Below are 13,119 nucleotides of genomic sequence, written 5' to 3' on the forward strand. Positions count from 1 at the left end.
AGAGTCACTACCTAAATAGCTGAACTGGACAATGGCTCTGTTCAGTTCATTGTATGTGCAGTGTTATTCAACTGTAGCAAAATGTTTGATGAAAACTGCCAAGTCATTATCCACAATCCCTTCGAAGAAATCATGACCTAAGTATGGAGGAAGCCCCCTACTCACATAAAAAATTTAAGGGAATTGAAAACAGAATTGAATTTGATGCCATCCACTATAGATTGATCAGCAGTTGTGAGCTTCACAATGCTTTGGGCATTTTTAATTTGTTCTTTTTAAGCCAAGGTTTAAAGGTCGTTGGTAAAATGTATCTCTGTCAATGAGATTGTATCGACAGAAATACTTGTTGGTACAAAAATTTTCAGAGAAGCCACCTGTACAATGGGAACCAAGATTATCCCCACAAATGGCAATAAGTCCTGCTCTACTAATAATGTCATTTGACTCAAATCCATTCATTCATTTTCTTTTCTGCTTAGTCTCTTTATTAATCTGGGGTCACTACAGCAGAATGAACCGCCAGCATATGTTTTACGCAGCAATATGTTTACCTTTTCAGCTGCAACTCATCACTGGGAAACATCCTTACACAGTCTTTAACACACAAACACTACACACATGGAAACCCACACAAACATGGTAAGAACATGCAAACTCCACACAGAAATGCCAACTGACCTTGCTGTAAGGTCAGACCTGAATATCAGTCAATCACTTTTTCAACACAGTCTAGCTGTTTTGATTAGTTGTATTGTTCTCTAACAGATTTCTGCTTAAACAGAGATTGAAGTGTTTCTATAACTGGCACATACTGACAAAAACATTTTTACCGGCCATGTCAGTACCCAGATAAATCTGTTTTGGTTCAACAAAGTTGAAATTTTGTTTAAAGAAGTGTTTTCTGGTTTTGTCAGACTTTAACTGACCTTCATTGAACAAAGTGAACAGATCTTTTGCAGCCAGTTCATCAGTAAGTTTGGTAATGTCACATGGGGCTATATCTAATGATGATAACAGCTTTTCTTTTAGTCTGGCAAGCATGCCATGCATTCCATCAACATGAACTGCCTGAAATTCCTCAATTATTGACTAATTGTACTGGAAAGTAACAACATTTTCCCCTGCAACTTCAGGTAAAACAGAGCCAGGTTACAGTATGTAAAAAAGCCTGATTATCTGTTGATGACTGCCAAAAGATGATGTAGATGGTTCCTCACTATTAAAAGACAGATCTGGATGGGGTAGCTGACTTTCAAGAGATTGATCTGTTGGGTTCTCAGTATTGCTTAGTTTCTTTAGACAAGAGTGATGTACTGGACCTGGCTGTTTGTGAATTCGTGAGAAGTGAGTGGTGAATGACGTTCTTACTCTAAAATATTTCATGCAGCCTTCAACTGAACAGCAAACTTTTCTACCATACGGAATGTAAATTCGCAGATGGAAACACAGCTCTGAAAAATTTGTAGCAAAAGATTCATAACCTGACAGTGGAGGTTTGCATTTGCATGGCTAAAAGTATGCTTCTGTGACTCCCCGTGATGATTTCTGTACATTGCAAAAACCAATAAAGTAAAAATAAAGTAAACAAGCTGAGTTGTCCAATTAATAAATATGTTTAAAAGAAAGAAATGTGTAAAATTGTATGAAGTTGTGAGGAGATGCTAGCATTGTACCTTACCAGTAGCAAGTATAAGATAACAATTTAACTTAATCCACAGGCATATTTTAGAAACCATCAAAAAGTTTCGAACAAGCTTTACTTACTCATTTTGCAGATTCCTACTGTATAAAACACTCAAAAGAAAAGACTATATAATCATTACAAATATTTCATAATCAAATTATTAAAAATACTGTAGACATACAAAAAAATTACAGGAGAGCTAATAATTTGGGCATCAATTGTATATGTTTTTTTTACTCTGCAGCTGTTTATCTGAGATAAATACTTGGATATATAAAAGACAAAATAATCGCCAAGACACTGAACGCATTTGTTCTTGAGGGCAGTTAACATTAAAATATCACAGGACTGCACATCTGATACAAACATTTGAACATATTAAAATTACTGTAACGCAGACCCTGCTAATCACACTAAAACATGACACATGAAGCTACCAGCCAACTAACACAGTGCTATATAATGACGACTAGTATAGAACTATAATTATAACATACTCTTAATTACTCATTTTTTTCTTTGCTTTTGGTAACTGTTTATTTTAGGCACTGGGCATGTATATTAAAATGTGAATATGATCCATTTGAATTTTATGCTGATTTTAGCACAGACTTAACAGTGAAAAGTGGATTTACTTGATGCACTTACCTTTCATTCCAAATTTGGAGCTTCTGCCATACTTGAGGAAAACTAACATCAGGATGCATCCAGTCAAAGCAACCCCAGCTATTCCAACTACTATGTAAACCTAGAAAAAAAGTCAGTAGATTTTAGGGATTTTGATTATTTTATTACAGAAAATCTATAGGATTTAGTAACACACATTGAAGTGACATATATTGACATTCCTCAGTTATTATTACTTATTTTGTTATCACAAATGTAAATTGTCAAGTAATTAAGGAATATTCCAGGTGACAGCAATTCACATATTTTAGACAGAACTTAAGAACTTACCGCGACTCTGTCCTCCAGTGGTGGGATATCTAAAAAAAAGTAAGCAAAACATACTAACATATAGAATTGTTGTTCAAAACTATCAAAGCCTAAAACTTTGGTGATCAGTAAAGAGAAAGAACAGACTTACCTGGACTAACAGTTGTGTCTGTGTTAAATGGAAAAAAGAATTCAGTGATAAATAACATTATTTAGATCCATCATATAATTTGTTTTATGCTTTACAAATTTCAGCTGGGTAAATCCTATGAAAGGTTTAAAGAAGTTCATATTTCACCTTAATTTCCAAAGAAATTATATTTTGCATAAACAAAATGATTTGTGCATTGTGACTATTGTCTTAAAAGATATAATACATTAAATAATATCCAGACACAATTATTGTTTATTTCTTTGGTTTAAAAATCTGTAAATTAATTACATTTTTCTAGGATTTAGCTAGCATAGATGTAGTATGTGTTGGGCATTTTATTATTATGTTTATTATCATTATAACTGTGAATCTAAAATACTATATAAATTCATTCATTTTCTTTTCGGCTTAGTTTCTTTATTAATCAGGGGTCGCCTCAGCAGGATGAACCGCCAACTTATGCAGCATATGTTTTACGCAGCGGATGCCCTTCCAGCTGCAACCCATCACTGGGAAAAACTCATACACTCTTCCATTCACACACATACACTTTGGGCAATTTAGTTTCTTCAATTCACCTATACCGCATGTCTTTGGACTGTGGGAGGAACCGGAGCACCCGGAGAAAACTCCAGAAATGCCAACTGTCCCAGCTGGGGCTCAAACCAGCGACCTTCTTGCTGTGAGGCGATCATTCTATCCAATATTTACTATATAAATATTAATAATCATAATAATTCCTTACATTTATATGGTGCTTTTCTGGATACTCAAAGCGCTTTGCACATATTTTGGGGGTATCTCCTCTTCCACCACCAGTGTGCAGCATCCACCTGGATGACGCGACGGCAGCCATATTGACCCTTCGCTAATCCCCACCCTCCTTATTTACTGTTGTTAGGCCTTTCAAGCTTTCGTGCCTGGCACGTCTATTACAATATTTATGCGCTGGTGTCAGACATTCCCAGGGATATAATTAGTCATTTTTGGTGACCATATCACCACATAATACGCAACCCATTAGAAAATAATTTAATCAAAATTGTAGCTAGGTTAGCCTAGCCGCCTCATACGCTGACCATTCTTTTACTGCTATTGCGATGGCTTAATCGGAGCAGTGCTCATAATATCGAGCGAAAAAAAAAAAAGAAAAAAACTGCTGGGAAACATAACCTGCTTTGTATTTTTGTTGCAAACACAGTTTAGAGCTTTTTAGGCTAAGAGGTGTGTGAGTTATTGCCGTCTATCACTGAATATGTCAGGAGTATCGAAAAACAAAACCAACATAACCCGCTCTTTTAGCGCCCCTCAAACAGCTTGATTCATGCTGGCATTTCTCTTCTTGGGTTTTAGGTTTTGAAAAGGGAAAAAAATTCCACCACCCCATCAAAACTTTTAGTATACAGGGTATCAGATTTGCACAATCCATATGCACAACGCTTTGGCTTGTTTCCCTCACTCTAAAGCTTGACCTGCACGTAGCTACGGTTGCTAAGCCAGGATTGATGTGTGGTGGTTTTCGGGTGTGGCTTAGCAAAGGGTTAATTGCGCCAGAAGGGTTAATTGCGCCCAGCTGATTAGTGGAGAGGAGACAAAGTGATGAAGCCATGATGGACAGAGGCCAGTGGGCAAATTTTGGATAACCATGTGAGAGTTGCAGAGAGCTAGCTGCAGGTTACCAGTTTTATAATACCAGTTTTATTCTGACAGTCATTGCTGTTTAAACCAACACAGGCTCATTCTGAAAGCATAGTCCTACAGATGTTTCTGGAGACCATGAATTACGTAGCCAGAGGTACGTATGGCTGCATACATTTTTTTATATGAACGCTACGGGGTGGTGTGATGCCGTTCTTTTTCGTGCTTACCAGCTGACCACTTACTTCCATATGGACGCCAATCGATAAAATTGGTTGGGTTTAGGGCACTCACGAGGGAAATTTGAGATCTCAAAAAGCGTACACAGCGGCCTCTCGTGGATTTGCAAAAACAAAAACTGCAGAAAAATGTGGGACGAATTTCGCAGTCTACAGAAACTTATAGAGTTACGTTTTCTATAGAGTTACGTTTTCAGAATGAGCCTGGGTTGATTTAAACTCATTTGTGTTATTCCCGATTCTCTACTATTTTTTTGTTCTTTTTTAAATATTTTCCAAATTATGTTTAACATAGCAAAGGAATTTTCAGTAAGTCTAATAATATTTTTTTCCTCTGGAGAAAGTCTTATTTCTTTTATTTCGGCTAGAATAAAAGCAGTTTTGAATTTTTTTAAAAATATTTTAAGGTCAAAATTATTAGCCCCTTTAAGCTATATTTTTTTCGATAGAACTACAGAACAAACCATCATTATACAATTACTTGCCTAACTACCCTAACCTGCCTAATTAACCTAATTAACCTAGTTAAGCTATTAAAAGTCACTTTAAGCTGTATAGAAGTGTCTTGAAAAATATCTAGTCAAATATTATTTACTGTCATCATGGCAAAGATAAAATAAATCAGTTATTAGAAATGAGTTATTGAAACAATAATGTTTAGAAATGTGTTAAAAAAATATTCTCTCTGTAAATAAAAAATTGGGGAAAAATATAAACTAGGTGGGGGGGTGGGGTGGTGGTGTAATAATTCAGGGGGTTTAATAATCCTGACTTCAACTGTATATATACAGAAGATATATCCTTTTAAAGATTTATCCAGCTGACTCAAATTGTACTTGTCATAAGTCACTTACCATAATAGAACACTCCCTCTGTGAAAACAAAAATATGACAAAAGTTACACATTAACAGCTGTGTTGTTTTTAGCACATTAATAACTAAGGCATCACAAAGCGCTAACCTATCCCAGAGTGATCCACGTCAGGTATGTGCATGAAGTGTGCCGTCACGTTCCCTCTGTCCTCTCCAAACTCATTGCTGGCCACCAGCGTGTAAATGCCGTTATGGATGTGAGTGGGAGTGTCCAGCTTCAGACAGCCATGGTACTCCGTATTGGTGATATCGTGGATTTCAGTCCTGATGTACTCCTGCTCCTCCAGCGGCTTCCCCTCATGGTACCAGTGCAGGTCAGGTCTTGGGTTGCCCGTCACAACGAAAGGGATGCACCAGTCCTGGCTCCTCTCGGGCAGGTACAGCTCCAGGACAGTAGGGGGAACTGACCCGGGAGAAAGAAGGAGCAGAGGAACGAGAAAAGAGGGAAAGAAGGGAGGAGGAGAGGAAGCGTGATCACAGGATGCACCACAGGAGTAAACAAAAGGAAATTTCGCTGTTTGACGGAAGGAAAGTGTCCGACAGCACATGAAATGGAGGGGCAGTGTAGAGGGATTCTAGGGTGAGAAATACAAGAGAATGATAAGAAATGAAGAGGCTTACCGTAATATTACAAAACAGCATGAAGAAACGTGCAATGCAGAACCAAAAACACAACGTATAGAAGGATTTTGACAAAAAAATAATGGCTTGTTGGTAACTGGAAAATGACATTTTACATTAGCGTATAAAAGCAATATGTATTAAAAACACAGTTTTGCATAAGGATCAGGGGTCTCATTTAGAAACATGGTGTACAAACAAAACAGGGACACAAACATTGTGATCTATAAAAAACTAACTTGATGGGAGAATGTGCCCAGCTGTAAGTAAACATATTGAACCATTTTTAATCATGGTTAAAAATCACATGAGCCATGAGCATTAATAAATAAATGAAAAATTATTCTGGTGTGCGTTCACTTTTAGGAAGGTTTCTACACAACTTTTTTATAAATCAGACCCCTGCCCATTCCAAATGAAAATACAAAAGGGTTATATGATATTCCTGCAAATTTTCCAAGCTGCTCTTTATTATGCCTTAAGTCAGATGTGACTTTATTTAAGTTGAAACCACTGAATGCCTTCAAGGGAATATTGAAATATTTTTAAAAGCTTGCCTTTTAAGAAAAAAATATTGCAAAAACATATTGTCACTTATTGTGAAATATGTCAACAATTCAAAATTTTGGAGTTCAATTTTAATATATGTTTATGTGAGAATTACTCTCACATAAACATATTACTCCAGTTACTCCATTACTCCAGTATTATCACATGATCTTTTAAGAAGCAATATAATAGTGGATAGCAATGAGGTGACATTCTTTTTTATTATTATTTTTAATATACAAACAAAAAATATACTTAGTAATTTAATTTTAATGTAATTATAAAATTAAGTAAAATTCATTTGGGTTAATTATAATATTTGAGATCTGACAACATGGCATATTCCTTCATGCAGCAATGCGCAGACCGATCGAAATCTGTTTTAAAGCAGTGCATGCCTGTTAAAAACTTTGTCTGGATTGATGCTGCACCGACTCCATATGACTGTCACATGTGGCATCAAAGTACCGCAACAGTGCTCCGAGATCAGATGACTGATTCAGCCGGTGCAGCATCTGAAGAGTGACTGCAGGAGCTGCGATGATGACACCAATATTACACGATTGGTAGACTTCGCCGCATGACAACAACCACGTGTGTTTCGGGTTTATTATTGGACAAACTCTGATTTACATATTTCAAAACAAACAATTAACTTTTTATCCCATCTCTATCTTGTACACATCATGCTTATTAAAATTCGAATACTTTACTGCAGAATCATCTATTGTTAAATAATTTGTTCATAATGACTAGATTGTTTGCATGGGTTTATTTTTGACCTTTTTATACTGTATTCAGCTCAATAAACTATTTAAATTATATATTTTACTAAATAACCTAAATATTAACTCTTACAGACTTGTAATAAAATAATTATCATCATTGATCCTGACACCCCTATAAATGTTTCTTAACAAATTAAGTTTAAAATTATCTTATTAAATATTAAACTATATATTTTTATAAAATATTTTATTTCCTGTCAAGCCAAATTTTAAAAGTGACATTGATGTTTCTGCTCTTTCTGGGAAATTTCTACTGAAAGCTCATTTATTTTGGTCCTTTTGTTCAATCTTTTTGGATTTAAGTGCTTTTTTTTATTGCTTTCATTTTCCAAAATAATTGTAATCATTGTTTAAGACTTAATCAAAACACTTTGTTTTGGGTTTTACATTAATATCTATTGGAAAGTTTTATATCTATAAATGTAAATAAATTTAAACCCTTTTTAGCATATTCAAACAAGAACTGGAACAGTATTGACATACCATTCAACATATGGGAGCCTAAAGACTGATGTTTCAACTCCTAGAATTTGTGCTTATTGTTTTGTGTTTAATAGGCCTATTCCTGGATATTTATTTCTTTTTATGTGCCCTCGCGTTTTCCCCTTATTTCTCATGCGTTTGTTATATAGGCTACTTAAATTGGATTAACAATTCCCTTATTTAAAAATTAACCATAGTGTGTAGATACTGTATTGTGATTTATTTGTACTGTAAATCTTTTGTTGTTATTGTAATAAATAAATAAATGATCACGCCATGTGATTGGTCATGACTGCAGCAACTTTGAGCTCCGAAGTGTCCGGCCTGACGCCTCAACTCCGCCCCCACCCGCGCTCGGCTAATCTTGTTGATTGCCGGCTGCCGCCTTCATGTCAAACTCATCTATTGACTCGTTGTAATTTTCTGCATATTTCCAAATGTAGATATTCTTATTCATCATCTTGAAAACCGGGTTGTGTATAACATTTAATATAAGATTCAAATAAATAAAATACCATTTCACTTAGATCACTTGACGTAACTATTAATGACAAATCCAGAGAACCAGTACTAACTTTGAAGTGATCTTTTCTTTTTATATGTCATACAGTGCTCAGCATATATAAGTACACCCCTAACAACTCTATCTTTTAAATTCCTATTTTTAATAGGAATCTGTACAATATTATATTTGAGCCTATACATTAGATTAGTCAGTATTGTAGCCAAATCAGGAGCTTATCTAACAAAATAACTTACGAAAAAGGTCCAAAAACTAGTTTTCCCTTCTATGTTATAGAAAAATATTAAATACAAATATAAAAAAGATGAAAAAGAGAAGCAAAAAAGTTAAAAAATTTAGATGAAATTTTGTATGGTGAAATTTTTTTTTTTTGCAATATTTAGCTTGAATTTAATTGTTTTATCATTCAATTACAAAATATGTTTGGTGGCTAAAATATTATTTTAATAAATATATCTGTTTAATAAATCTGTTTTGTTTAAATGCACCAAAATCGCCTATTCACTGAGAAATGGATAAAAATATTCATTTTCAAAATAGTGTGTTCACTATTATGCTGAGCACTGTATATGCATTCTTGCAGACTAAAACTTTTGATTTTGTTTAAAAATAAATCTTGTTGACCCCAAGTGCATTTTGTTACATTGGAAAAAGCAGCTTGGAACTTGTGCAAAACATCTGTTTATGTGTTCCAGGGTAGGCAAAAAAATGGATTTGGGGTAGCATAAGGGTAAGTACATGATACTCACTGAATCTCTTGACAATCATTTTCTTGTTTAAACAACTACTTCCAGCATGTATGTAGCAAAAGCAGACTGACCAAACCAAATAAAATGAGTAAATTATACAAGAAGGCATAAAGCTAACTATTAAGTGGGAAAGAATTTCAAAGTTTTTTCAAGCAGTGTTATGCAACAATGTGAGTTTTGTTGGGCCCAGTAAGCTAATGTGATAGCTTGAGGGGAAACTTCCTGAATCCTAAGCATTTGGCACATTTTCAAATGTATCTTGAACTCTCAAAGACCAGTAATTACAGCTTTGATGAACGAACACACTTCCCTGCTGAAAGAACAAATCATGGTGAAATGATTTGATGGTTTTGTGATTTTTACTTACTCATTTTTCTTGAATGTTTGTGACATTAAACACTTTTGGACTAATGGTTAATGATTGATAGCTTTAGATTAGTTTCCTAAATGTTTTTTTTATTAGGTAACACTTTATTTTGATGGTCTATTTGAGTATTAGTAGACTATCTGCTTAATATCAGCTGATACTGCCCCTTCAACAGACATTTAACTGACTATAAAAAACTTTGCAAGTACATGTCAACTTACACTAACCCTAACCCAACCCTAACCACAATCTAATAGTCTAGTAATAATCTAATGAGAATTAGTTGCATTGTAACTTCAATTCGGACCATCAAAAAGTGTGACCTTTTTTATGTTTAATAATTTTTTGTTCAAACCAAAGTATATATTTATATTAAAAAAAATAGTAGTAACATTATCATATTGCACACACTGTTTCATTCATCATATCTTGTTTAGCAATGCAAAAGTAAACTGGTTATTGTAAATTTGCAAGACTTGCAATTCATATATTCAGAGAAAATAAAATTTCAAAGTACAGTAAAACTCATAATACTTTAGAAATGTCTTGAATTGAATTGTAAGAAATGCAAGTCTGCAATAATACCGGGTTCCTTTTTCTTAATTTTCCTTTGGCTTAGGCCACAGGTGTCAAATCCAGATCCTGAAGGGCCGCAACTATTCTGGCTATATATGTTTTTACGCAGTGGATGCCCTTGCAGCCACAACCCAATACTGGGAAACACCCATATACACTAATTTACACACAAATACTAAGGCCAATTTTGTTTATTTTGGGGGACACCAGAGCACCCGGAGGAAACCCACGCGAACACAGGGAGAACATGCAAACTCCACACAGAAATGCCAACAGACCCAGCTGGGACTTTCTTGCTGTAAGGCGACAGTGGTAACCATTGATCCACCATGCTACCACTATTGGGTTGCCACTTTAAACCAAATATCAAATTCCCAGATTTCTTAAAACTGAAAAGTTGAATTTCCATGACATATAATAAACAACAAACTAAGAGCTATTGTGTATTATATATTATTAAAATGGTTTTAGCATGACTTTAATTGCCACTATGAGAACAACAATGGATAATTTACGTTGAGGAGTGTAACAATACTAATATGGAATTCAAAATTAGCCTAACCATAAAAATATGGTTAGGCTATGACTTGATAGTCCAGATAGTCTATGACTTGGAAGCTTTTTTGTTTAGTTAAAAATGCAACTAAAGCTAGACAAATCACATTGACAAATTCCCCACTATAATACACTACCAGTCAACAGTTTGGAATCGATAAGATTGTTTCAGGTTTTAAAATAAGCTAATTTTCTCACCAAGGCTGTGCACTGCAAAAAATGTTTGTTCTTAAATCATGAAATATTTTCTAGACCATTAAAATATTGTCTTCTTTTCAGAAATACAGTGCATTCGAAAAGTATTCATAGCGCTTGACTTTTTCCACATTTTTTAATGTTACAGCCTTATTCCAAAATGGATTAAATTCATTTATTTCCTCAACATTCTACACACAATACCCCATAATGACAATGTGAAAAAGGATTTTTTGAAATTGTTGCAAATTTATTAAAAATAAAAAACTTTAAAAATCACATGTACATAAGTATTCACAGCCTTTGCCGTGAAGCTCTAAATTGAGCTCAGGTACATTCTGTTTCCACTGATCATTCTTGAGATGTTTCAGCAGCTTAATTGAAGTTCACCTGTGGTAAATTTAGTTGATTGGACAAGATTTGAAAAGGCAGACACCTGTCTATATAAGGTCCCAGGGTTGACAGTGCATGACAAAGCACAAACCAAGCATGAAGACAAATAAATTGTCTGTAGACCTCCGAGACAGGATTGTCTTGAGGCACAAGGCTGGTAAAAGTTACAGAAAATTTTCTGCTGCTCTGAAAGTTCCAATGAGCTCAGTGGTCTTCCTCATCCGTAAGTGGAAAACCACCAAACAAAAGTTTGGAACCACCAGGGCTCTTGCTAGAGCTGGCCGACCATCTAAGCTGAGTGATCTGGGGAGAAGGGCCTTAGTCAGGGAGGTGATCAATAAACCGATGATCACTCTGTCAGAGCTCCAGCGTTCTTCTGTGGAGAGAGAACCTTACAGAAGGACAACCAACTGTGCAGCAGTCCACCAATCAGGCCTGTATGGTAGAGTGGCCAGACAGAAGCTACTCCCCGCCTGGAATTTGCCAAAAGACATCTGAAGGACTCTCAGACAATAAGAAACAAAATTCTCTGGTCTGATGAGACTAAAATGGAACATTCTGGAGTGAATGCCAGGCGTAACATTTGGAGAAAACCAGGCACCGCTCATCACCAGGCTAATACCATCCCTACAGTGAAGCATGGTGGTGTCAGCATCATGCTGTGGTGATGTTTTTCAGCAGCAGGAACTGGAAGACTAGTCAGGATAGAGGGAAAGATGAATGCAGCAATGTACAGAGACATCCTGAATGAAAACCTGCTTCAGAGTGCTTTTTGATCTCAGATTGGAGCGACGGTTCATCTTCCAGCAGGACAATGACCCAAAGTACACCGCCAAAATATCAATGGAGTGGCTTGACAACAACTCAGTGAATGTACATGAGTGGCCCAGCCAGAGCCCAGATCTAAATCCTATTGAACATCTCTGGAGAGATCTGAAAATGGCTGTACACCATCGCTTCCCATCCAACCTGATAGAGCTTGAGAGGTACTGCTAAGAGGAATGGGCAAAAATTCCCAAAGACAGGTGTGCCAAGCTTGTGGCATCGTATTCAAAAAGACTTCAGGCTGTAATTGTTGCCAAAGGTGCATCAACAAAGTATTGAGCAAAGGCTGTGAATGCTTATGTACATATGATTTTCAGGTTTTTTATTTTTTTATAAATTTGCAACAATTTCAAAAAATTTGTGTACAATTTTGAGGAAATAAATAAATGTAATCCATTTGGTAATAAGGCTGTAACATAAAACAACGGGGGAAAAGTGAAGTGCTATGAATACTTTCCGCATGCACTGTAGTTCAGAATTAAGTGAGTTTTTTTTAAAACAAGCAAAATAATCTGCCAAGAGGGTAGGCAACATAATATTATTGCAAAGCAAAAACAACATTTTTTGAATTTGTTTTATGGAAAAAAATCACTTAACTTTGACATGTAATTTTTGAAAACAAGACAATAATTTACGTCTCTAGAAAATGTTTCTTGATTTAAGAATTTATAGATATTTGGAATAGAAAGAAGACAAAACTCAAAGTAAAAGAAAAAGTATTTTGCTGTGTATTTTTTTATAAAAGAGTACAAACTGTGAAATAATATTACATTTTGGAATAACTGTTTTCTTATTAAATGTAGTTTCAAATTTCATCACTTCTCAAGTCTTCAGTGTCACATGTTTGTTCACAAATCATTATATGATGATGTGCTGTTCTATTATGATCAGCTATTACTGGTACAAAATCTCTAGTAAAGATTCTTACAGTTATCAGTACTGAAGATGTTTTGTTTACACTTTTTTGATAT

The 13,119-nt window shown here is 35.2% G+C and overlaps 1 protein-coding gene across 1 annotated transcript in view; it reads right to left on the minus strand.

Annotated features, from left to right (window-relative positions):
* ntrk2b (neurotrophic tyrosine kinase, receptor, type 2b) overlaps positions 1 to 13,119 on the minus strand; it is a 62,526-nt gene that overhangs the window by 39,771 nt on the left and 9,636 nt on the right. The window contains exons 8-12 of the mRNA XM_056458409.1: positions 5,613 to 5,927; positions 5,506 to 5,523; positions 2,772 to 2,789; positions 2,642 to 2,670; positions 2,333 to 2,432 (exon numbers count right to left, since the gene is read on the minus strand). Coding sequence (XP_056314384.1) covers positions 2,333 to 2,432; positions 2,642 to 2,670; positions 2,772 to 2,789; positions 5,506 to 5,523; positions 5,613 to 5,927 — 480 coding nt within the window. The remainder of the gene's footprint in view (positions 1 to 2,332; positions 2,433 to 2,641; positions 2,671 to 2,771; positions 2,790 to 5,505; positions 5,524 to 5,612; positions 5,928 to 13,119) is intronic.

The sequence above is a fragment of the Danio aesculapii genome, chromosome 5 (assembly GCF_903798145.1).
Source record: "Danio aesculapii chromosome 5, fDanAes4.1, whole genome shotgun sequence".
In the NCBI taxonomy this organism is placed as follows: domain Eukaryota; kingdom Metazoa; phylum Chordata; class Actinopteri; order Cypriniformes; family Danionidae; genus Danio; species Danio aesculapii.